The sequence below is a fragment of the Thunnus albacares genome, chromosome 17 (genome assembly GCF_914725855.1).
Source record: "Thunnus albacares chromosome 17, fThuAlb1.1, whole genome shotgun sequence".
Taxonomy (NCBI): Eukaryota; Metazoa; Chordata; class Actinopteri; order Scombriformes; family Scombridae; genus Thunnus; species Thunnus albacares.
In genome coordinates this window covers 6,628,268-6,655,000 of record NC_058122.1, presented here as the reverse complement: position 1 = coordinate 6,655,000, position 26,733 = coordinate 6,628,268, and the positions used below count along the sequence as shown (strand labels likewise).

The 26,733-nt window shown below is 40.8% G+C and overlaps 1 protein-coding gene across 3 annotated transcripts in view; it reads right to left on the bottom strand.

The window, feature by feature from the left end:
• The window catches only part of pkn1b (protein kinase N1b), a 34,222-nt gene extending 7,707 nt beyond the window's left edge, over positions 1-26,515 (bottom strand). The window contains exons 1-11 of one of the 3 annotated variants that reach the window (XM_044332023.1): positions 26,384-26,472; positions 13,548-13,610; positions 7,147-7,447; positions 5,747-5,892; positions 5,424-5,544; positions 3,949-4,094; positions 3,069-3,282; positions 2,690-2,884; positions 2,340-2,449; positions 1,138-1,281; positions 729-804 (exon numbers count right to left, since the gene is read on the bottom strand). In XM_044332023.1, coding sequence (XP_044187958.1) covers positions 729-804; positions 1,138-1,281; positions 2,340-2,449; positions 2,690-2,884; positions 3,069-3,282; positions 3,949-4,094; positions 5,424-5,544; positions 5,747-5,892; positions 7,147-7,447; positions 13,548-13,550 — 1,456 coding nt within the window. In that variant the 5' untranslated portion in view covers positions 13,551-13,610; positions 26,384-26,472. Of the gene's footprint in view, positions 1-728; positions 805-1,137; positions 1,282-2,339; positions 2,450-2,689; positions 2,885-3,068; positions 3,283-3,948; positions 4,095-5,423; positions 5,545-5,746; positions 5,893-7,146; positions 7,448-10,538; positions 10,895-13,547; positions 13,611-26,383 lie in introns of those variants that run through there. The other 2 variants (XM_044332022.1, XM_044332021.1) reach the window with 2 other exon arrangements.
• Between the last annotated feature and the right edge of the window lie 218 nt (positions 26,516-26,733).

The following is a 26,733-nucleotide window of genomic DNA, read 5'->3' as shown; positions in this document are numbered from 1 at the left end:
TTGCTGGTAACACATTGTCCAGAATTGTCTTTATCCTTTAAACAAAGTGATGCAACACTCCTCAGAATGGGTAAAACTACTGTGGAAAAAAATAATTTCCTCTTTTAGGATGTTGTTCAATTATTGGAGACTCACAGGCTGGAAATGACTCAGAATGTCAAACAAAGATTAGAGGAAAAAAAGATGACTTTTGCCTGACCTCAAGGTTGGGACAGCTCATCTATATAATACTAGTGTTTTTGCTTTGTTTTTTACAGAACATTCATTTGGCAGAGGCATTTCTGGAGTAAATTGGGTTACAGTGTCCCACTCAAGGACACGTTGACATGAGGACACAAGGCGGCTGGTATTGAACCACCAACAAAACCCTGTTCTATCACTGCAGCCACACATTTATGCGCACATTTATGAATTTTTTTTGTCGACTGAAGTGTTGCTACTTCTAACAAGTAGATGGTGTAGCAGAGCATCTATGTGAAAGCCAAGTGATTTGATTTAAAAATTGAGTCATTTTTGAAGAAAATCCATTCACTTTCAACAGTTTCTAAGGTTTTCTCAAATCCACCAATTCAACTGAATTGAATGAGAGCAGAAGGAGGCCTGCTGACACTCAGGGCTCTTGGCTTTCACTGAAGTCACATTTTTATATTGTGAAGTTTTTATTTCTTAAAAGTGAAGGCATCCTCCATGTTTCAGTTCAGAGGCTGTGTGCGTACACTTGAACATACCGTGCTGTTTAGAGAAGACTTTCTTCTGCCTCTGGAGTCTTCGGCCTCTCTCTATTATTGGGTTGAAGAAAGTCACCTGAAACAAAAACAGTGTGTTAAAGCAACAAACTGCAGCTGCAGTAAGTGTATATCTAAGATAAAAAAAAGACCTACTGGGTCTTTGTCGTATCTGTGTGTGTCAGTTTGTCTGCACACAAACTGACACACACAGATATCCAAGCAGCTGTGTAGGCTGATATTTATTAGATTTTATATGCACCAGGCTGTGAATGACTATCAAGCAACACTACAACAAATATAATAAAAATGTCACATGCCATATTTATATGGCTGATAAATGCAGGTCGTGTTATATGACTTGTCTCTGTGTGTGTGTGTGCGTGTGTGTGTGTGTGTGTGTGTCCTGTACCTCAGCCAGCAGTAGCCCCTGTGGCTCCAGTTCCAGCTGGACTCGGTGTCTTTGGTTGTCCAGGAACTCTTCCAGCTTCAGGTACTTCAGAGCGCACAGGGAGCGGTAATCTCTCCAGTACACCGCTATCTCCATCTCCCTGGACTAATCATAAAAAAATAACACACAAAGGATGTAAATATGAAGAATGATTGATCTCTGGTCACTATTTTTCTAGATTTGAAAACTCTAAGTTTGCAATTTGGTTTCAGGATTACAGTTCCAGACACAGACTCTAAGCTAGAAGACCCTCTTGTTATTATAGCTACTGTATATCGAGGGCGTATTATTGTCAGTTTTTACTTTACCTTTTTACCTTAAAAAAATATGAATTTAGTCAATAACCATTTGCAACTCAAGCAGCACAGAGTTAAAAGTTATAATCCTCATGAAATCAACCATCATTTTTATACTGTTTATTCTGCAGTTTTTCAGCATTGGTCATTCAATGTATTTACATCCTGTAATTACTTCTCTATATACTGTGGGTATAGAGAGGTTTACAGTAGTTTCTGATTGTTAGTGACGGGGTCTGCCATTTCTGCGTGGGATTCAAACTGCCTGTTACTGTGTGTATTTTATTTCACTGATATCAGCCTTACTGTTCACCCTCATATAGCTGCATCAGAGCTGTATTAAGTTACTGCTAATGCAAAGTAAACACTACTGCTGCTGCTTCACATTAAACTGACAAAACACATGGTGGATTGTATTGTGAAGCAGTCACAGGAAACACAATGCATTTGTTACTGGTTAGCGCTGACAGTGATCGTTCATCAATAAATAGTATACAAGATAAGACAAAGGTTATTTTCTGCATTTTTTGACAGTGGATCGGTTTTAAATATTGCAGGGACTAACGGAACAAGAACGAGCCGGAAACGTACATGCTCTGTGTGAAGCATGACATTAGATCGCTCATAACATGATGGAAAAAGGTAGCTTCTCAAAGAGTGTTGGCTGCCCCCAGGATTCTGGGAACTGTAGTATTAAACTGCACTCACTGCTACCAAAAGTAACCACAGGTGTTGCTAAATCAACCCGGACTGAAATCTTAAGATCACAACTTCAGCCACTTCCCATATTTTTACACATTTGCAGGGCCTATGGTGCATAATCCTTTGCAAAACGTAATGTAACATGCTGAGTGTGCTGTGTCTTACTCTCTCCAGCTCCACAGTGAAGCTCTGGTCCCAGGCCTGCTCTCCAACTGTTCTCCAAACTGTCTGACCCATCACCGTGTTCTCCAGCTTCAGCACCGCACTCACTTCAGCTGTTATACACACAAACACAGAGGCATTGCTTTTTCCAGTAAACACACTATTTTCAATTTTACCATGAAAGAGAGATGGATGAGGGAGAGGAAACAGGGATTTTTAAAAATCCTATAGACAGTTGAGATCTGAATTGTCCAAAAGGGTTCAACTTAATATCAGGAATGTGCTCCTTTATGCTTAAAGGTTCATGTTAGGTGAATAAAACTTCTGTTCAAAATAAGAAGGGAAGCACTTACAGGAGAGCTCATCGTTCTTGCCAGGGATCTTAAGGCTCATGCTGCTGCTGCTGCGGCTGTAGAGGCCACTCAATTTGAAGGAGGAGCGTCCGTCTCCTGCAGAGTAAGAGGGTAGAACCATCGGGGTCCCTCTGTTTCGCCCTGGGACGACCTCCAGCAGGCCCACACAGCCCAGAAGACGCACCTCAAGAGTACCTGGAGAGAGACAAAAAAGTCATTATTTAAAATTAACTTGATTTATAAAAATCAGTGCTTGAAAATTGTCCCCTTTGAAAAGATAACACAAACTAGAAATCAAAACCAAACATCTAATTTAATTCAATATTCTAGGTAATAAAACGACTGTGATCAAAACAGAGACTGTGTCTTCTATGTCTACCTGTGAGTGGCGACGGTTTGCTCAGAGTGCTGTACTGGTTATGGACGTAGGGTGTGCTGTGGCGGGAGCTGAAAGCCGAGGAGGACGCCAACACCAGCTCCTCTTTGATGAGGCAGACCTTGGGATGATCCTCGGGGAGCTCCAGCAGCCTCTGCTCCAGAGAGCACTTGAGCAGGTCCAGACGTTGGGATGACTCGCTCAGACCACACTGTGCCTGCAGATCACAGAGTGCAACATTTCACAGGACTGTCAGAGTTCACAAGCTTCTTTGCACCAGTCTCATCCCCAAACAGCCAAGTGGAGACAGAAGATCATTATAGATAGTATTTCTCCTGGGCGTTTTTTATTTATTCTTCCATATAAAATTTATTTCTCTTGGTGGTATGTTGTTGTAGAACCAATACTAAAAGTGACAATAAAAATATAATCCAGAATAATCCAGAAAAAATGAATGATGTGTGGTATGTAAATATATACACACTTTAACATATAAATAGATTGTTAAAGTGGGAACAATGGGGAAAAATAATGAAAAACATCTATGTTTTTTTACTTACACACCAAGAATTGATGGCTTCTGAATTGATAACTTAAAGGAAGTTGTACGTGTTTGGAAATATAATTATTTGTTTTCTTGCTAAGAGTTAGAAGAGATTTATCATTTTCATGTCTGAATAAATATAAAGCTACAGCCAGCAGCTTATGGTATCATTATCAAAATGTAAATAATATAACATTAGAAATTGATGAAAGAAAGTATGTAATTTATGTACTTCAATCACACATAACATTTTACAAGCATTTATCAGAGCACAGCTGGTACTACACTGGAACAGGTGATGATGTTTTAATCCAAGTCATCTCCTCTCTGTTCTCTCACCTCAGCTATGGCCTTTTTGTCTTGGACCTTTCCTGCACCCAGCAGTCGCAGCATGTTCTTGGCGCCCTCAGCCATGGCGTGCTCCACGCGGTAGTGATGCCACAGCTCCTCCACACGCAGCTCCACCCCACACATGTCAGGCTTACCTAGGACACAGTGTCAGGTTTAGTAAACAACATATGAACAACAGGGGTGCACAGCAACATGCAGAGATGACATAAGTTACATATATGTGACTGTGTGGCACAGTAAGAGATTTCATTTTAACTGTCAAGTGTTTATTACATGTTTTTTTGTTGAGAGGAAAATTAACTGGGTAGAATACAAATAAACTCTTTTTTACATGAGTGTGTGTGTGAGAGTCCTGTGCAGGGGAATACCAGGGGAAGTGCTACTAGCTCAAATATTTACTCTTAAACCTGCAATAACTGATTTTACGGCCACTTGGGGATAACGAAAATAAGCTGTAAGCACGACACTGACATATTAACATATGTTGAGTTGATAGAAAGAACGTGTTAGCAATCAGTTTCCTGTTTACACATCCAGCAACATTAGCCTCTATTTGTAGCCTTGTTTTTTAGCCACCTGATAATATCAAGTTCAATATTCACTCTCCTTTTAGCTCCAAAGATAGCGTACAGTGTGTGAAGTGTACAGTGGGTTTTTATTAGAACTTTTTTGTTTATTTGTTTATTTTAGGTTAGCATTTGTAACATATTGTACCAGAGTTAGCTTAAAGAAACTCAAACAGCTGCAAATGACATGGGTGAGAGCAGTGAGAGTGAACTAAACTGCTGAAAGATGCTAAAATGCTCTGTGCTACCAACATCTTAATATACAAGTATTCATACAATCCATTTCTAAAGTTAAAAATTTGATTATAGCTGCTTTAAAGCACATAATAGCTAAAGGAGCATGTGGAGGAAAATAAAGGCAAACAGGGAGAAAACAGACTCCCATTAGAGACATGAATGTGCCTTAATCAGTCAGTTTTTTGTCCTTTCCAGGATCACTGTTGCTCTTTCAGTGGCTCTGAGCTTTGTTTTTTCTTCCCTGCTTATTCTCTCTTTCATCTCTGACTCCTTCCTTCCGTCCACTTCACTCTGTCGTCATCTCTGACTCAGTCCTTTCATTCTCACTCACTTCCTGGCTCCCCGCATCTGTCCTGCCTCTTCTCTAACCTCTGCTAAATGAGGCATGGCTTTTAGTTGTTGGGCAACATCAAGGGGATGCAGGAACATCAATAAGGCTCTAACCTGAGAGAGTGAGAGGGCTGTAATGGACAATGTGTGCGTATGTGTGTGTGTGTTCAACTGGAAGACTGTACACTGTGAAGTTCTGAAGCTAGAATTGATCCATTACCACCTGCATCATAAAATATGCAGTGTTTATAAGTCGAAAGACTGATAGGTGGGATGAAAAGGAATTGAAAGATGAGTGGGGATAAAAAATAAAATCATGATGAACAGTACATTGGTGGTCCTCAGACTGCTCTGTGGCCTGCATGGCCTTTCGGATCTGCATGCGGATGATGTCGATCTTGGTCTTGCTGTCCTGCAGCATCTGCTGAGCCGTCTGGAGAAGCTTCTTGTCCTGTGGAAGGACATAAAAATAAGAGGAGATCAGGAAGAGAGTTTAAAGGAACACAGACTGAAGAAAACCTGTTTAGAATATTTGCAAATATATGGTGTAACGTTGCCTCTCTTTTCAACCAAAAAAAGTGAAATAAATTTCAGTACAGAATCTGCAATGCATAGTGAAGTGAATGGAGTAAATCAGAGTTTCAGTTAAATACCTTGGTAGATCCATTGGCATAGATGGGAATCATGTTCTCTGCCCCCTGCTTGACCTTCAGCTCAATGTTTAGCTGTCGCTCCAAAGCTGCTATCCGGTGCTGATTGGGAGACGGCCGATTGAGTGACCCCGGAGACTTGGGGTCATCTAGGCAAGAAAAGTGGTTGGATGGTAAGAAGTCAGGTTACTCAGTATCCCAAAAATAATGTTTCAATCAGCTGATTCAATGTCATCATTGTCATCTGGCAGCACAAAGTTAAAGACCAAACCAGGGATTTTACATGTTTTAGCCTATTAACTACTATTCTTGTCTACTGCCAAAGCATACAATAGGTGTTAAGATTGATTTCCTGCCTTTAAGGAAGCCAATGGTTTGACTTTATGCCACTTGCTTGAGATATGTAACCCATCACAGTGAACATTTCATCCAATTTTTAACCATCCTTCCTCGTGGCCTGTTTGTTGGTCGGTCCACTACTTTGATCCAGACTGAAATATCTCAACAACTACATTGGCATTTGTGGTTTTGCATGACATGTCTAAACAACAAGATAGATTTCCATGAAATTTGGTACAGACATTTATGTTCCCTGGAGGATGAATTGTAACAACTTTGGTGATCCCCTGACTTTTCATCCATCATCATCAGGTCAAAATTTATTCAATTAGTCCAATACATTGGGGTATATTCAAATACTTGCAAAACTAATGACAATCCCATCAGCCTCAGCTGTACTTTGTGTTCAGGGCTAATGTACAAATGTTAGCATGCTAACACGCTAAACTAAGTTGGTGAAAATGGTTAACATTATACCTACTAAATATCAGCATGTTAGCATCATCACTGTGCGCATGTTAGCATGCTGTTGTTAGCATTCAGCTCAAAACACCAGTGTGTGTTAGTACAGTCTCACAGAGCTGCTAGCATGGTGCTGTTACTCTTGTTTAAGTTGAATAAAGTCTCAGATGGAGATGTGCATACAAGAATGAACACATCAGTTGAGAGTTTCAAGACAGTCCCTGCTCATAAAAGCAAGTCATAAATAAGTTAGTGTGCCTATAGGTTCACTTGGAAGGATGAATTTTCTAAAGCAGGTTTTCAGCCTGCATGTTCTCCAGTGAACTGAAACCAACTTCTGCCTACAAGGTAGAAAGTCAACTAAAAACATTTTATATTATATATATATATACTTTGGAAACAGTCATCACTGATGTATAGCATGTGATAAGATAAAACAGGCAAAACTCATTTTTTTAGAATAAACTATAAATAGATAACCTAATACTGGAAACATGTATGTAATGACAAAAGTTTTTTAACTATGTTGTAACTGCATTAAAAAGAACAACTGGCATATCCCACAGAGGCACAGAACCACGTCTCAATGGCAGATACTGTACCTTTGTTGTCATCGTGGCCCTTGACCACAATGTGTGCGTCCAGCTCCTGCAGCTGAGAGTGGAGGTACTCCAGCTTACGCTTGGAACTACGAAGCTGTGACTCCACCTGCTGTGCGTTCCTCTTGTCAGTGGTGGCCCTGCGTAGATTCTCTGCACCCTCCTTGATCTTCAGCTCCTTGCGGATCTCCCTGCGGATCCTCTCACGTTGCTCGTCCAGGCGCTGCTGCACACTGGAGTCTGAGAAGTCGGAGTTCTGGTCCAGACCGAGCAGCTCGAGCACTGACAGCCCACCTGGATCACTCTGAGGAAGTAGAGAAGGAGGAGGGTGAGATGATTAAAGAGAAGGCACAAAAGGAGAATGAGGTGTTGGCAGAATATAAAAGTGAATCGAAGGAGATATTTTGAAAGAATATAGTGCACATTTAAAAAAAGGAAAAGCAAACTACATTTAGCATACTGCATGTGGAAATTATTCAATTTTGACTGAAAGAGAAACAGATTCAAAAGTTGACATCTCTATCTGAGACGTGTTGAGCTGAGGTTACAACAGACCAAGCTGGAAATAGTCACCCTGCACCGTTCTGACTAAGTGAAGCACTGCGGGAAGGAAGGAAAAGAAAACCTCAACATGTGAAACCTGCCATGCTTAGACTGAGACCTGCATCGAAGCAGAGGCAGCTCTTAAGTGCGTAGACAGCTGAGTGCTCACATCAGCTCTCCTACTGATCAACACTAACCAGATTGCAGCAGATTAGAACAGCATTAATACAGACTAAAATCAATCAGGGTCTCGCCTGCTTCTGGATGGGTCAGACTCACAAGTAAACATACACACGAACTGTGTACATGTATAAAAATGTAGCATGGATATGCAGAGACATGCAAACATTTGCATGCAGTGTTTGCCATTTTTTTCCCAAAACACCTCTCTGTCAAGAGCAGCTCAGTTTGAACTAACTTCATCTAGATTTTGTGTCTCCGCTTCTCTTCTGCTGTCGAAGATCACCTGCAGTTTAAAGTAACAAATATAACTCAGAAAATGATTCCATTAATAGAAAGTGAAGAGAAAACACAAATAAAGTACTGATTATGGAATATGTAAAAATGAATGGTTCAACTACAGTGTTTTCATTGTAGATTGTATATTGGACTGATATTCAAATTATTTTTTTTTCAGAAATCAGTATATATCCTTGATGTTTGTTTGACTTGTGTACTCATTTGGTCAAAACTGTAATTACCAAGAAGAAGAAATGTCAGTTTTTTCATTTTTCTGTGGTGATAGTGCTCCCTATATTAGTGTTCTCCAGGGGACGTCGATTTTTGGTTCCAACTGATTGAAAATGATGTAAAATAGTAATGAAATATAACTTAGCCGTTACCCCATCTGTGATTGCAGTGCTCCGGAGTTATGTTAGTTACTCTGCAGTTTGTTCGAATTACATTACATATTACTGAGGTTACAGGGCTACTTGCTGCTGTGAGTTTTGACAGTCTGGTCATCATAAAACAGAGACAGCCAATGCTAGCTAGACCCCCTCCAACTTTGTATAATGTGGGACAAACACAGCACTGAGTGGGCAGGAGCTGCTGCTGACTCAGCAGGTGTTGCTGTAACATGAACGAAAACAAATGTCTAGTGGAAACCAGTGTTAAGGAGAGCTAGCTTGCTAGTTTGCTAGCTTCCACTTGATGAGTGGAATAAAAAACTTAACAGCACAATGGGTCCTGCCAGATGTTAAATGTTGCGAAAGGACATTATGGTACATGACCAAGACTGTGTGGGCTGGTTGAAAAAGTGGGGCAACATGTCTTGTATGAACGCTCTAAGGCTATACAGGGCTATGAGATGCTAACCACAGAAGTTAACAGTCCATCTTCCAGCAATGCTGGCCCTTAAATGTCAGTAAACCGCCTGCCGGGGGAGGCTCGAGGCTTAGACACAGTTTCCACAAATATGACCAAAAACCATTTTATGCTCTTGTGCACAGTAACCACAGTCTTATTATAGTTTATATCACCTTATGAAAATTGAGGACAATTCAAATTTTGGTTTGTAAAATCCAATTTTCATGTGTATTAAACATGCATTGATTCCTTAATTGAAAAAATAATACAAACTCCAAAAAATGAGTGCCAAAATAGCTCTTGGCCATGAGAATGTCCTGATATCAGTGCATAAACTACACACAAGACAAGATTAGGTGAACACCTTTTCAATCCCGACAACAACACCATACTTAAGGCCTAAAAATACTGGAGGCAAGTCAACACATCTCTGACAACAATCTGAACAAACTGAGCTTTACAAAGTAATATGCAGTGTGTTGCATTTAACAATTGTTCATGTTTTTGTTAGACAATTCCAAATATTCTTCATAAACCTACTAAAAAGGCCTTTAAAGCCTAGAGATGCATTAATTTAATGTTATGACATTAGATCTCATCAAATCACACACACACACACACACACACACACACACACACACTGGGACACAGAGGACTGTCCCCTCCCCTCTGCCAGAGTATAATGACGGGGTGCTCAGGGCCTTTCACTGCACCATGCAGCCAGCTATCCAGCTTAGCAGATCTGATTACAACTTCTTAGGTCTCTGTGTCCATCCAGCTACATGCAGGCTGGGGCTACAGCCCTGCATCATTAAAACCATAATCCATCTGCAACACAATACAGTACAACAGTCTGGCACGATCCAAGCAGCCAACCAAACCGCATGGCTGAGTGCTTGCAGGATTTTAACTGTGATAATGCAACGTTAGGGTCATTGCACAACTCTGAAGCAACATAAATGAAAATGTTTCACAAACTAGTAGTGCAACAAGATAATAAAGATAAATAACACTGCAGATGTATGTTTTATGTCAGTTTGGTCAATAAGAGGAACAACATCTGCCATCTTAACTTTGTAAAGATGTAAACAGACTGAGTCACCGACATCACTGACAAGCACACAGATATGAACAAACATTTATATACAATCTTCTTGATGTGGTGGTCCTGAGAAGTTCTCAGTGCAAGCAACAGCAGGGGTCACAGCCACAGCAGAAGAGAAAGAAAAGGCAGTAGCACACCATGAACGACAGGAAGGGAGAGTTTGTGCTGTGACGCACTCCTGTTCAACACAATACAACTTAATCCCTGGTGTTTTACAACAAAGAACCTCTGGAGCGAAGTGTAAGACAGCTCACACAGCGGGGCGAAATCACAGCGGCAGAAAGGAATGAAAACTCACAAGTGATTCACTGTCAGATAGATGTTTTCACAGGAAGTGAACGAGGAAGCTGACAGAAAAGAGAAGGGATGTAACAATGGTTGGAAGGAAAGCGATGAGAAGGCGGCCATGTTGAGGCCTGCAGTGACAAGAGTTGCCTACCGAAGGCTCCGTGTCACTTTGCTCGGTGTGTACCGGGGAATCAATGGGTTGATCCCCTGACCAGTCCTCCAGTGCGTCCTCGCTGGCCATGTTTGGCCTCTGGCTTTGCTCCAGGCCCCCTCCCTCCCCTCTGTCCCCTGCCCACACTCACACACACACACACACACTATCACACAAACTCAGCACTGACAGCAGCGCCACTCAGGCAACACTGAGTGCTATTCCTGCCTCCTCAAAATCCAGGATGTCCTTCCCGCCAGGAATCAAAAGCCAGTCTAAATCCGGAGCGAGTGAACGAGGCGGAGGAGAGGAAGAGAGAACAGCACAGACCGAGCCCCACCTCGCTGCTTCCTGTTCTGCTCTTTGCCAGATAGAGACTGAGGCGTCATGCACTTTGTACAGACACACACACACACACACATTCGGGTTGGTTTTGTAAGTGAGAGAGCTCACAGTGACTCTGCTTCCTGCTACTGGGTCTCCGAAGCTGAGAGACAGGCTGTTGTGATAGTCTGTGGTCATATTAAATGGACTATCAGACCGTGAATATCTTTGTGTCTGTACGTAGGAAGTGTGTGTACAGAACAGTATGTATGTTAGTTACATGCAGGTCTGTTCAAGTGCATATATGGAAATGCACAGACAGAAGAAGTGACGGATTGTGGTAAATTGATAAAATAAACCACACTGAACAAAGGGGTCGAAGGGCAAAACATACTATTAAATGGAACTTGACATTTAAATGAACAGGGTTGTTTTTGTAGAAGCCAACCAGCCATGAACACCAAATCAGGAATCACAAAAATCTTTACAAAACGAGAAAGGGACTCGCTGCTTTTCAACAAGAAATGCAAAACACGAAGCGGCCGTGCATTGAGTTCTGTTATGTCCTCTTCATATAACACCACGCCATATGGAGATGAATTGCACACAGAGAGGAATAGACGCAAGTCCCACCGAGTTTCTGGAAGCTCACACACAATCTAAATTCACAGGAAATCCGGCTGACTCGTCACCTCAGAGAGATGACCGAGCAGCGGGTACATGGCGGCAGGGCCGACTTATGACGGACCCTTGGCTTCATCACTGACTTCTGTCCTCTTCCTGTCAGTGAGAAATACTCAGGGTCACGGGATTATCTGACTCAGACACTCAGCAGTGTGGGGTCACTGACCTTCTGAGCCCTCACTGGGTGGCAGATGGCCCTCTCTCTGGCTCCCTATCTCTATCTGTTGCACCACACACGCTTACACAAAAAAAGGATGCACACTTACAGAGGGTGAGGGAAACATGCAGTGTGGCGTTCAAAGAGGCACCAAAGTACATCTAGTTCTTCTTATTCTCCTATGTTGCCATAGGGGAATAGGAAGTGAAATAACATGACCTTAAGCCAACATATGCAACACACAGGCCATTTTGATGTGTGATTTTGATAAAAGACATAAATGTTCTGTGTCCCATTTGTGTAAGCAGGTAGTAAAATATTTCCTTACCGAGCAGCTCTGACTCTCAATGTTTTCTTCGTGATGGGGACTGGTGGCTGCACTGATAGCAGCCCCCATGCATCCATACTGTCTCTCACCTTTATGAATATGGTTGAGCTGTCATTATTAACTCCACCATGATCAAACTGAATACCTAAAACCAAAACACGAGCTGCTGCGATGTCTTTGGCATCAAACTGTCCTGATCTTTGTTTCTGGTAAACAGATGTAGTTGCTAAAACTGTGTTGACCACAGTATAAGGAACTAAGATCAGTTTTTACAAACAGCCCTTAAAGTTACAGTCACCTGGTTATGGACATATATGGTAGGTGTGTTGTTATGTGTGTGTACAAAAATGAACCAAAGTTGGCTATAGAGGAGGATGTGGGGTGGGAATCATGTGAGATTCTGTGGAATATGTATAACTCAGTTATGGAATATGCTTGAACATGTTTGATATGGAAGAAAACAGACTGATTGGAAAGATATTTATTTACAAAATAATTTACGTTAGAAGCAAAAATCTGTATGTGCTCAGCTGAGATCTTTTATTTTACCATTTAATGTTTAGACAGTATGTCAATCTGAAAAAGGAAAACGGATTTGTTCAATATGCCATCTCAATATTATAGAAAATTAGTTCCATTCCCATACTTTATTTAGTAATCTGTTCATTTATCATGTTACACAAATAACAGAGTACAAGTTTCAGTTGATTAGTTTGTGATTTGCAATATTATTTTTTGTTGAAGGACTTCAGTCCTGCTGTGATGTGCTTCTTTTTTGAGAGTGTTTTGCGAAATTAAGGCAGATCGTCTGCTTAATTAGTGATAGTGACAACAAGTGTACATCATCAGGTGCCCTAAGCAGTGAGTCACTAGGCTCTGTCAAGCTGATATAGGAAGGATAAAACTGTTCTGTAGTAAATTACATTCTCCACATCCCTTTTAAAGTTTTCCAGTGCCAAACAGCATCTTCTGCCCTTTATATCAGGAGCCGAAGCTACTTTCAGATCAACTTGGGGCTTATGCCATTTCTCTTCGTTCTTTTGCTACATGGTGTACAATTATTTGAAACTCAGTACATACGTACATGTTAATTGAAGTCATATGGTATATATATAAGGTTATAACTGGTGTTTTTATTTTTTATTTTGTATATGCGTTACCCAGATGATGATTTGTTACGTAGCTGATGTTTGATTTACTGTGGTGTCTTGTAACCTCATGTGGGATGAGCAAAAATGTTTGGCATGGCACAGAAATAAAAACAAACTAACTTAAACTAAATTTAGCCATATACTGTGACATTAAATGACTTATGTGAGTTTTGTAAAGGATTGAAATGACTTTGGGAAGGGTCAGCTGTGGCTTCATATCTCACATAGACCAGAGAAACAAGTAATTACAAAATATATGAACAATCTGAAATGTTGACCTACAGTCTATGGCACATTCAGTCATAGCTCCCAGTCTTATTCTCATATTTGTCGCAGTATGTTTGTGTGAAACCATGCAGCCATACCATCTTTCACAGGGATGTTTTCTTCTGTTTGCAGGCCGTCTGTTTTCAGGTGGTGGCATGCTGCTGGAGAATGAAAAAAAAAACAACATTTTTTCTGTCTGTCATCACGTCTTTATTGCTTTTCTCTCTGCGACCATTCTTCCCCTTCCTTTATTTTCCTTTCTTTACACCATAAACCTTTTTCATCTTGCTCCTGCTTTCCTATTTTTCTTCATCTTATTGCCAATCTATCATGCGTCTCCTCTGTCACGCTGTTTGGTTAGCGGACCTCTGCCGCTGCCGGTGGGTGACAGAAAGCCATCCCTTTGATTAAATTTTAATGACCCGTCAGCTCATCTTGGCTCGGCTGTGTCTATAAACAGAGATTAAGTCCATTTTGTTGGAGTAGAGGCAGTGGGTGAAATGCTCCAGTTGTCATCCCTAACTCTGTATTACTCATTCATTCACTTACTCACAAACACCCTCAATATGCTGCAATATTAACAATGGGGCCTAGGAGCAGACTTTCAACCTAATTGTTATAATGTAGTGTTGCCAAAAAAGAAAAATAAATAAATAAATGTACCCTAAGCTTAATATTGCATGGAGAGATGTTTTTGTAGGGGAACGAGGGATTGGGATTTCCAGGAAGTGACTGGTGATGAAAATATGTTTATTATGGGAGATGTGGATTACACAGCGTAACACAAGGTCATTGCGTGAGCTTTAGTGTGTGTGTGTGGATGAGGGCCTTTTTTGCAATGTGTGGCCTTGATGCTGCAGCAAGTGTCACACGCTGTTGGAAACTGCAGAGATAAACGTGATCTGTGGACTGTGGTTGTTCAAGAAAGTGATAACCATAGGTGAGCAGAAGGCAACTGTAGTTTATTAAGAAAGGCAGAGGAAAAAGGAAACGTGACTTTTGTGGTCCAAATTGACTGCTGGTTACAACGTGAAAAGATGAGCAAAGACATAGAGGGAAACAGGAAAAGAGAGAGTGTACACTTAAGAGGTCAGATTTCTCTTAATAGTGCCATTCATCACTTAAATGTAGTTTGTGTGTGTGTGTGTGTGGCAGGCAAGTCACACACTGAAGCACTACATATGAAAGAAAGAGTGAGACAGACAGAATTCGGGAGAGAAAACACACGTTTAAATTCTCCTCACATCCTGATGTCTGCACACAGCCTCTTTTAGCTGGCAGTGGATGAGATTTGGGTTAAGAGGGGGTGGGTGGAGGGGTGTCTGGAGGTTGGGGGTGGAGGGGTGAACAGTGAATTCCAATTAATCTCTCTAAACACAAACACACGCACACACACTCCTGTCTGTATGCCTCTGCACAGCAGATAAAATAAAGTGATATAGATCGAATTAAAAACATAAATAATACACTCTGACACGCAAAAAGGCACGAACACACACACACACACACACACACACACAGGACTAATGTACTTTAACTGGTCGGTAATGAATAAAACAGCACTGTAAGGCAATGTCAGCTGGATGTTGAGAGTACTAACAGGAGGAAATGTTGCTCCTCATTATGTCAGCACAGCAGATCAGAGGGAAGCCTGCGTACGGCCGACTGTAGAGTTAACTTCAGGGCACTGTTACTACTCAGAGTAGACTCCTATGTGGGTAAGTGGGGCAATTTTATAATAGAGCAGCAGAATAAAAGTATGTTATTGGTTTTGATCTTCTCATCTAACTCTTGGCAAGAAAGGGAATAAATGTATTTCCCAAAATGTCTAAGTACTGCTTTAAAGAGGCACATCATGGATCTTCAAAATCAAGAGGTTTACTTGTCACAAGGATTAAATGCTATGTTTGGACATTATACTACTATACTACGACTGGTGATCTGCTTAGAGATTATACATGTTTGACAGAAAGACTGCATTGAGTTTGAAAGATGTGGGAATTCAACAGGCAGGGAGGGTTTAACAAAAAAAATGCTATAGAGTTGCATTATGGGAAGTCTAGGATCAAGCAGTCAGGATAGTGGAAAGCAGGATATCCTCGCCCCCTGCTGCATCAAGTTTTGCAATTGCATAAGATTCGTCTCTTGGATCTGTCTCTCGTAAGTCCTCCAACTTTATGGACCTGCAATATTAATAGGCTGCAGCGCACCTTTAAGACCAGGAAAACACTAATTAAACAAAATCATGCAAAATCACCACAACAACACTCCCAGCTAATATCTAGTAGTGTATTATGATTTCAACTCTGGCCCTGTGTGAATGAGTTAACAGCTTACAGAATGTACCTTGGACTGTATGTGTTGCCTGTTAATCCGTAAAATCCCTCATATTCCAGGGGAAATTCTGCCCGCCAAATCTCCTTTTGCCGTTTTACAGATCTAGATGGTTGTATGTATATCTGCTGTACTACCAGCGCTTGATGAAGACATCACGTGCATGGGGGGGAGACTCACAGTCTGGGTAAACACAAGAAAGACTGTGCTGATGGTTAGGTGAGAAAGTGCATCTTGTGTGTTCGAGTGCACATCTGTCTGCCTCTGTGTCTGAGCCAGTGTGTGTGTGCGTGTGTGCGTGTATTTGTGTGTGTTCCAGCAGTGTCCGCTCCACAGCTGGGGAGGAGCAGATCAGCATGAATGGCATCTTTGTGAAAGGGTTGATCTTCTCAAGAGACTTCAGTAAACACTTATGTGTTTGTGTTCCCGGCTTTGTCCATTGTGAACCCGGCTGCAACAAACAGTCGCTCTGTTCAGGCTCCTGAGCAATAAACCCCCCAATGAGAAAAGCTCTACAGTCCACATACTTAATCTGCTTCTGTCATGCATGTAGCAGAAACTTGAGAAAAAATGTGACAGATGAAGGACACTGAAACAATCCAAAAATACAATTTTATAGAGCAGAAACAAATAGTTTCTCATTGTATCTTCTCAAGCACACAATGAAGCTAGTAAATTCAGACTTCATACAGATTTGTACTCTTTACTCTGTATGCACTGACCGTCACCATCTTAACTTAGCATATTAACATTGTAACATTTGCTAATTGGCACTGAACACAAAGAACAGCAGAGGACAATGAGAATCGCATTATTTGCAGGTATTTAGTCATAAACATTTAACTGATGGTGGCACCAGAAAAAAGTCAGAGGATCATCAAAGTTATTACAATTCACCCAGGGAGGGAGATGGATTTCTGTCCCACATTTTGTAGCAATCCATTCAATAAACAGACACATTTAACTAAAAACCACAAATGTCATGGTGCTAGAGGATAAGTCAGGGGATCACCAAAGCCAGTAGGATACATCCTCTAGGCAGCATGAATGTCTGTGCAAGCTTTCATGGCAATTCATGTCATAGTATTTAATATTTTCTGCAGCCACCACAGGCTCCATATTATCCTACACTTCCTCCCTACAGTGACATGAGCTGATGGTCAAGATGGTGTCTGACTGTGAGCCATGCTGCTGCTAGATTCCCTTACTTTTTTTCAGTCTATAGGTAAATAGACACACACACACACAGTGCTACAATAGCACCAGGTTATTTCACTGTCATTGTACTTTATATGATTACATGTGACAAATAAACTTGATTGATTGATTGATTGGTGAAGGGGAGTAATGTTCCAGCAGGGTGGTTAGAAGAAAGAGCAAGACAAAAGGTGTTGCAAAATGCACTAAACACAGATCTTCCTGTGTTGTGTTTCTGCATGGATGTTCCATAATTCAGCATCTTACAGCCCTGAAACATGAATGAGTTACAACTGCTACAGGATTTGATCCATTACTATCTCCCCCACTCCCTGGGACAAATCCAAACTCAGATGTTGCGTAAATGATGCACGGATGTCCATAGGAGATTTTACCAGCAAACCAAACACATGCATCTAAATCTGTGATTATTACGATTTCCTCCCACTGTGGCTATCGTTCTCCTCAAAAAAAATGTTTTTTTTTTTTGCAGGGATGGCGCATAATTAAAAGTAATTGCACCAGAGTTAGCTAGCAGCTAATTTACATCTGTTGTCCCTGGGCAGGTAGACAAAAATCAACCACAGAACAACAGATACACGACATAAAACAGCACAATACATTAAAGTCCATCAGTGTGAGATAATAAATAGACTCAGTATGAAAAATACAATAAATTGGTGGTGACACTTTTGTGCTGACTTTAGCCAAAGCTTGAGGCTGGTTTTAAATGCTACAAAGCTTCCTGATTCTCTACTGTTTCTGGGTATGGAATTCCAGTTTCCCACTACTACTACTACCAAGAACGCAGATTAACCAATGGCTGTCTTTCTGAACCGCGTTACCCAGTCAGCCCTAGTAGATGCTGTAGTCCTTCTGGCACTGCCACTGCAGAGATAGGCCAGGCATCCTCTAGGAGGAGGGGGAGCGAGATTATGAATGATTTTAAACATAAGACATGCATCAGAGTAAAATAAGAAGACAAGGAAATGAGGAAATTACATTTTCTAATCTGGCAAATAACAGGTCATCTGACATGCTTCATTCTACTTGCAATACGCTCCCAAGTCACCTACAGCAGGTCAGCAGGGGACACAGGCAGCAGAAAGAGCCCGGCTATGTAATGGAATGGTTGAGCAGGCACGATGGTAATGGACATGGAAAGCAGATTAAAAATGATTATGGCAGAAGAGAGAGGGGGATAAGAGGTCCATTCTATAATGCAGATGATTATCCCTCTTTACCGATGCCGTTGATTACGGTAGCATGGCACTCATAAACACCAGACAAGAGAAAAATACACAAGCAGCAAAAACATTTACAGATCTGTGTTACTTCAATTATAGTATACTGGCTAATGAAAACAAGACCCTGTTAGTAAAGACAATGTGCTTTAAGGTCACAGTAGTCCACAGACAGCAGTGCCTCATCTGCACATACTGCACAAATATTTAGTTTTTTCTTGTCTGTGGCTCTTAGCTTATTCCCTCCTATTTAAGACCTACATCTTTAAAAACAGGTCATAAATATTTTTTAAAAGAAAAGCCTCAGCAATTTCTTAAAACAGCTGGGCTCTGTAATTTTTAGCAAACATTCCTCAAGCATGAGTAATTTGTGCATTTGTTGGGGTCTATTTACATCCGTAGATTGCTAGTGCAAGACTAAACTAAATAAACTGTAGTGTGTGTTCATGGTAATGAAGGAACATGTCACCCAGCACAACAATGTGGCACATTGATGTGTTTAAAATAGTTTGTAGTCATGGATTTATGGATGGAAATGTCAGTCTGTCAGTTGGTCCGCTACTTGGGTCCAGACTGAAGGGTGAATCCCAGTGACTTTGGAGAGTTCCTGACCTTTGGATTGGCTTGTAATTTGGTACAGACTTCCACATTTCTCTCAGGATGAATTCTAGCAACTTTAGTGATCCCTTAACTTTTCAACAAGCCATCATCAGGTCAAAATTTCAATTTGTTCAATACTTCAATTTAGGGCCAAAACCTGCAAAACTACAAAAATGACATTCCCATGAGCCTCAGTTGTACTTTGTGTTTAGTGCTTATTACTAAATGTTAGCATGACAACACAAACACTTCCCAAATCTCAACTCTGCATTGTGCGGACTTGCGTGTCAAGCAAGTTGATTGGTTGCTTCAACTCCTGTAGTGAGGCAGGTTTGAAACAGGATGAAAATAGACATAAGTGTAATACAGAAGCATAATTCCAGCTTTAGTCTTGTTGGACAACAATGGAGCTCTATGGCACAGATGAATAAGTTATATCAGGGTTTGGCTACACAGACAATACTCATAAGAACCATTTAATTGTTGGTTTTTAATGGGATTTGTTGACATAAAGAAACATACTTATCCATTAATGAGAAAGGAGTTGTACCTTTAGGACGTTAAAATAAGAAGCTACAGTACAATGAGCCCAAAATTAGAGCCATGAGGAGGTAGTTGTTCTATGTATTCTAGTTTTGTGAGTCAGCGGCAACAGGAAGAAAAAGATCAAGATAGTATTCATAAAACTGCTAGACTGCCCATGACAAATCCCAAGGCACCAACTTCAAAGATGACACGCTCTGCAGTCAGTCAATTGGTGCCTCAGTACCAAAACTACCAGCCACACATCTCTATAGAAGTTTCTCTTTTTTCTGTGGACTTTCTCTGGACTTTCCCTCTTTAGACGCTGCATCCTATTCATAAAAGGCTATTTATACTCCTCCAGTTACAACTCTCGTTTTCTCCTGTGCATTGTTGATGGTGGGTAAAAAAAGCCAAACTCACAATGGCACCTGGCTGGTATTTGTGCCTCAGTATCCCACTGTTCCAGCAATTCAGCCTCAGAAACTTAAATAACAACAATGGCCGCAGTTTTGGGTTACATTTTGAAGGGTAGGCTTGTTGTTGGGCTACCCTTCTACTACCACCTCTGTACCTCTCAAACAGGTAATAATAGCTGTTTTTTCTTTCTCGTCTGTCTCACTTTTAAGGCCTCTGGGCTGACAGAACAGACAGGCCACTGTTGAGGGTGGCATCTCGGCCGAGTGCGCTACTGCTCCCATGAAGTCTAAGGTCTGTGCTCCTCTTAAACCCAACACCACTCTTGCAGCACAACACACAGGCTATTACATGACCTCAGCATGGTGGTGGGATAACTCATCTCAAATGCCTCAGGTGTAACCACAATCAGGTCACACAGCCTAGGTTCCTCTCATTCTCTCTACTTCAGTTTCTACTCAAACAGAATGTGTCAGCCTTACTGGTTTCTACTTTGTACCTAATTGATGCTACGCAAGGTTAAAACATTTGGTGCCCAGCTGCCAAGTGCTGCCATCTCTGAGAAGCTGCCTTCTCAGAGATGGCCCTCTCGGTCACATCAGAAAGTGGCACAGTGAAATGAACCAGCACGTTTTCGCAGATGCTGGTTCTATAAGCTGTGTGACATATTGACTACTTGCATGACTACTGTAGTTGGTGAACTACTACAGGTGCACTACTGCTGACATGCTAGCCAGTTGGGAACATGGTAGTGCTAGTCAGTCACAATAGCTCCCCAAGCTTCTTTCAAATTTCTCTGAACTGTGCCGTTTAATCCCTCCTGGCATTTTGTTCACAGGATTCTACATCATTTTATTCAATAAAGAGTTTTATTGAAGAATGAAAAAGCTGCAAGTCTGCAAAATGTCACCATTTTAAATGCAACTTTTAGGAACAAACCTTCATGTTGATGCTACAGTATAAGAAATTGGCTCAGTATTATTCCATTTACTGCTGGGTGATATCAACATATCATATATTGTATGAGGCTTTTTTATTGCTTGTCATTATTCATTCATTTATTGATTAATTCATTTGTTTATTTTAATGACCAACCCCGGTTTTGTAAAAGGTTTCAAAATAATACAATTTTACTTCCTTAATATCATAATATTGCTTCAATGTAGTATTCTCTTGTCCTTAAGGCTGCATTACAATAAATGAATACTATTTCCATATTTTTATGGTTTGACTGTTCTGGCTTCGTGTCACTGAACTGTTTCCATTGACCATCATAACTACACTATTACATTTTAATAGGTTCAAAGTTCATGGAGGGGGGAGTCTTTAAAAGTGTCCAGGAGGAAAATGGAAAATTGAACTTCATCTGCTGATTAAGATCATGTTATATGATCAAAAAAAATCCAAAATAGCAACTAAATTGACCCTGAGATTGTTTTCTCCATTTTAAATGATGTTATGTTTAATATCAATTTTAAAGTTTTATATCAAATGTTCAAAAGCACTGATAGCCACACCCAAAATATCACCACATTATTGAAATCACTAAATCAAAAATATCACATTTGATTTCGTCATTAGCTGCACTTGTACTATTACTTTGATTCAATCAATCTTGTTTTTCCCTTTTACCTTAGAATGTTCTTTCACAGACAAACACAGACCAAACAACACAGTCTGAGCTATTTCATAAGCACCACTGAGCCTCAGTGCCCACTGGCATTACAAAACTACTTCAGCAACCAATCAATGCTCTGTTCTCAGACCAACACATGGCTCCTAAACGTCTCCCTTCCTTTGTGACCTTTCTATTCCCCAGTAACACTGAGAGAACTATCATTTCCAGTTTGAATTGACAATAATTCTCTCTCAATGTAATGCCATTTCTCAAACCTGACCTTCTTTGCAACACATTCTTTAATCCTGTAATACCACAATCCTTTAAAGCCCTACAACGCACTAAAACACTCGCACAACCAGCTTAAACACAAGTAACCAGTACTCTGTAACTAGCAGTTAGTCTATCTTTCACCAGTCCCCCCCTGTAGTCTTTATTTTCTTCCTTCTCTTGGCTTGGTATGATAACTAATCCCCTGAAAGCCTAATGGGCGAGTGCCATGCAGCAACAACAGCTGGTGTTCAGACTGGTCAGCTGAATGGAAATGGGCCTGGTGATGGGTCAGGGGGAGCAGCCATTAGACTGACATGAAAACACAGGACTTATGGATACTAGCTTGAAGGGATACTTTGAATTTTTGTTTTTTTTAAAATCTACATTCCTCCCTAATTGGGACTGCTTGGCTACACCCTAATGAGTGAGTTTGTGGCCAGAAGCACCAATTGGTCTAATTAATGAATGCCATTAAAATGTCCCATCAATGCATTGAAGCTGTAATGCAACAGTTATCTGCTTGTCTGCTGGTACGTCTGGGGGAGAGACAGATTTCTGCAGACACGGTGTAATCCTGGATTCAGGGGGGAGCGACTGGATGTTGGGGGTGTTGTTTATGTGTGTGTGTGTGTGTGTTTGTAAGTATGAGCCTGTGTGGGTGACTGCTACCCTCCTAGGAGGTCAGAGACACATGAAGTCCACAGCCTCCTAATCCTATTATTCATAGCAGTGGCAGCTGGAGACACATTATCGCCAGCGTGCTGCAAGACATCATTGTGTATTATAACACATGTGAGACCATCGATGGAGTCTGGGCCAGGAGCGCTTCAGTGTGAGTGTGCTCTAAAGTTTTCAGATGCCATTAAAGAAATGGACTGAGTTGCTTCCACTCTCTTGGATGATCAATAAAGAGGTAATGTGGTCAGAGTTGCCTTTGCTCCTCGCTGCTGAGGGAAGAGGCAGCAGCTCCTCTGACCTGCACAACTCTTACAGATAATAACTGCAGGAAACCAAAGGAAATAAACAATTCATGAGAGGGCGGCCGCAGAGTGTATGGCTTCCACAAAGTGTATGTTATGTTATCGGCTCGGTGCAGAGCTCACATCCTCAGCAGGAGGCTTGATTTACATTCCTTAAAGCCATGTGAAGGAGAAGGAGGGCCAAAAGATGAACAGGCTGCAAATCGATAAATGCAGGAGCAACTGACAAGATAGAGTTGGCAGAAAAGCGCTAACAGTTAAGATACATTTTACACTGACTGCCTCATTCTGTGCATATAAGGATAATGTGTTTTTAAGGAAGACAGAGACGACAGAGTCATTTCAGTTGTTTTTCTCAGTGAGCCAAGCAGTCGTGACCTCCGATAGGATAAGTGTCAGCCACAGTGCAGCCTTGATGAGGTATTCAGGAGAAATAAAGGGAAGCGAGCGATCAAGCGAGCTCAATCACCACACCGCTGTGCCTCAGTCTACTCTGACAGGTTCAGCCCATCATCATTACCAACATGCCCCCTTGATCTCAATCAGCCATCATTCACTGGCCTGAAGTAATGATGACTGAATCCTTTTTTATCTTCAGAGAAGGAGGCTGAATAGATCAGACCGAGCAGAAACTGCTCACCTGCAGCTCAGGCTATCATCAAGGTGTTAGAGATTCAGTCATGAGGCTGTAAACATGTTTAAATGTGTCTTCTCTGGTGAAAAATGCTCACATGGTTGCAGCCTAATTAATGTTCACAACCTGAATCTACAACCTGAAAATGAGAAGAGCAGGGTAATATAAGAAATGTTCATTAAATTTATCTGACACATTCAATTAAGAGCTGTAGCCTGCTGCGCTTCACAAACTACTTACTCCAAATATTAAAGTGCCTGATTCAGAACTATGAAGTTGATCAGGTTAAAATGTTGACTTGATATGAATCAGAGTTTAACTAGAAGATTTTTAATTTGACGTGAGGTAATCAGGTAAATCATTTCTATAGAGAAGAGTTACCACCCTGTTGAACTACAAAAACACACAGTCCACTCACTCATGTTCGTACAGTGGTGTTACAGAGTGATGTGTCTTTACTCACAATCAATCTCTGGCTGAATCTTTGGTAAACTCCTTCATGGGTTGAGGCTGAAACTGTCTCTGTGTTTCCATTCTATACTACATGCTAATTACAGTATACAGTATTGTATACTGAGTCAATCAAACTGCAACTTCAGTATGCCAACAACAATTAAACCTAATAAAAGCACAGCAAAATGTTGTTTTTTTCTTCAAAAATTCAATTGTTTCTAATGTGTTCCTGGTGCTTTTTCACCACCGTCCTCTATTACTCTCACTTTGTCCAGCTGTGAGTACATCCTCCATTTCCTTTATGCATTGCATTGTGGGAGAGTAGTGTCCATTAACAGCACACTTAAAAAATCAAGGGCTTCTAGTGTGCATACCGACTGTTTTGCAATGCACTTAATTGTGTCACATTCAAAACCTGCTTAGAATCAGGATTTGGGACACAGCTCTAGTATCTGTGACAAACCAGTTGGTGCAATGCAGGACTTGATGGTGCACTATGGCCCATATTAACTGTTGCTGTTGACCCTCATGCAGTGCAGCTTTCCAAGAAACAATGAAGGCCCCTTCCCTGTTCAGGGAAAAGCAATGTCAAGAGAGAAGCCAGTTTTTACTCACAACAAATGATTCAGCCGTGTCAGAGCGTCAGATGGATTGTGAAAAGATGCAGTACAATGGATTTCTAGGGAAATTGGGAAATACGTGTCTCTTTTTTCTCTTTTTTTCACTTTGTTATTTTTAAATCTTTGCATTCGTTGCTTACTAACCACAGGAATTACTTGAGTGACGCTGAACCCACACAGACTTCCTGCTGTGTGTCAGCATGTGTAGATAGATAGTAGTTTGTGATTATACTATCATTACATGCTTTCACACAACAATCACGTACAACACAGTGAACTTATTTAATCTGTGTGGATAAAGTGTTTAAAAATCTACAGAATAAAAAACTACATCAAGTGCACATGCTCTGTGCAGCAGTTTAGCCTTGTGACAGTGATGTGCAGCCTGCCTGCCGAGCTGAGCTGAACCAGCACTTCTTTAATTTTTAACATTTCCTTCCACTGTGTCCTGAGCTGGACTGACACCAGGGTAACTGCAACCTAACCCCTCTAAATTACACCTGTGGCTCTGACACCATAACGTCCTCCATGACTCAACTCTGCTGTGACCGGAGGGCAACTACTATGTCACAAATGGGAAATCATTTAATTTAATTTAGGAAATCGAATGTGCAGCATGGCTGTAATGGAAGATAAACCAAACTGAATTAAGTTTACCAAACATTTTATCTATTAAATTGAGTTTATCCAATTTTGTCTCGGAAACTAAAACATTGCAAAGGTCAAACAAATACTGAAAATACGTTCTTCTGTCCTAAAAATATCACCGAGCTCGTGTCGGCTGTTTGTGTGTATGTTCATCACTGACTGGAGGTCACAGCAGGGACATTTAGAGGAGCAGTCTGCTTTTACTTTAACATTATTCTACTTTACACTTTCCAATTCATAATAAATTAAAAAAAGAAACAATAGGCTATTATACAGTTTTATTAACTTATATCCAATTACCACATTTATTTAAATGAGACTTTATTTAAAATCTAATTTAACCTTGTGTTTGGGTGTAGGGGAAGTGGCCGGGGCCTGCAGCCACATCTATTAAAACACACTGCACAGCAACAATCTTAATAAACTATCATAATGGATGTAGCTGTTGAAGCTGCTGCAACCAGCCAGCAGGTGTGAAGGCTGAATTTTAAGAAGATTTGGGCTTTTATGTTGTTTGGTTTGCTCGTTATAGGAAGTAGAGCAGCAACGATTAGTTGTGACAACATATTAATCTTCAGCTACTTTGATAATCTATGATTTTTTCAAACAAAAACCAACCAAGCATTCTCTGGTTCAAGCTCCTCCGCTGTCAAGACTTACTGAGTGACTGATGATGAAAACTGTTAGTTGCAGTTGTAACGGGGAGTACTTAGCCTGTAAAAACAGTTGTATAATGTTTTTGTGACTTTGTAATGAGCTTCTGAGAAAATAACCCTGATGATGTCATGAGGGTTACTTAGCTTGGGCTTTTGCTACATACATGTCACGTGGGAGATTCCATAATTGTCAGTCTCTGACTTACAAACTTAAGTTCACATAAGTCATAATTTCTAAGTTGAAATTATGATTAAAAAGATTTATTTTTCTCAAAGCTCTGATATTATCCGACTGTGAAACTAATGAGAACAGAAGTGCATTAGCAGGCAAAGTGTCAAATGAAAGAAGCTATTGAGTTGCATAATAGGAACTGTAGGATTTAGCATTTTTGGAGCTTGACCCACATAGGGATGAAAAGTCAAGATAACTTAACCTCTACTGTTTCAATTTTAACAATTCTTTCCAAAACTGTCTCGTTGGAAATTTAAGGAAGTGCAATAATAAATGGCTGGAATGCCCCTTTAAAGAACAGACTCTCATCAGAACAAGAGGATGGGTATTTCCATCACAGACTTCCTCCAGTCATACAGAAACCAACGAGTTATTCTTTAAGAAAAATCTGCAAATGTTTTCCTTGTTTACATGTACATGTTTATGTGTTTTGAGGTCTAATATGCACAACAACACAGCAGCGTTAACGCAGTGGATGATGAAAAAGCAAAAGTTGAGAAACTCACCTGTAGCTCGTTGTTATTGGCCATCATGTGCTGCCAATTAGACGGCGACGCCAGGTGACTTCTATGAATGTCTGTCTCACTTTGCAGCCCTCAGATCATTATAGAAATTACAATTGAAGTTGGTTAAATGGTTAAAAACAAGCAGCCCAGCGTTTGATGTCTCGTAATTTTTCGAAAAAGAGCTCTTAATAGTCCAGATGAAGGCGCAGTTTGAACGCAACATGCAGGAAGAGCAGATGAACAAAATGACACGATAGAGGACCAGGTGAGCAGAGAGGAGAGGAGGAGACCATCACCTCCTCTTGGACTCTGATCTGCATCACGCAGTGCAGTGTGTCCTGTAGTCTGAG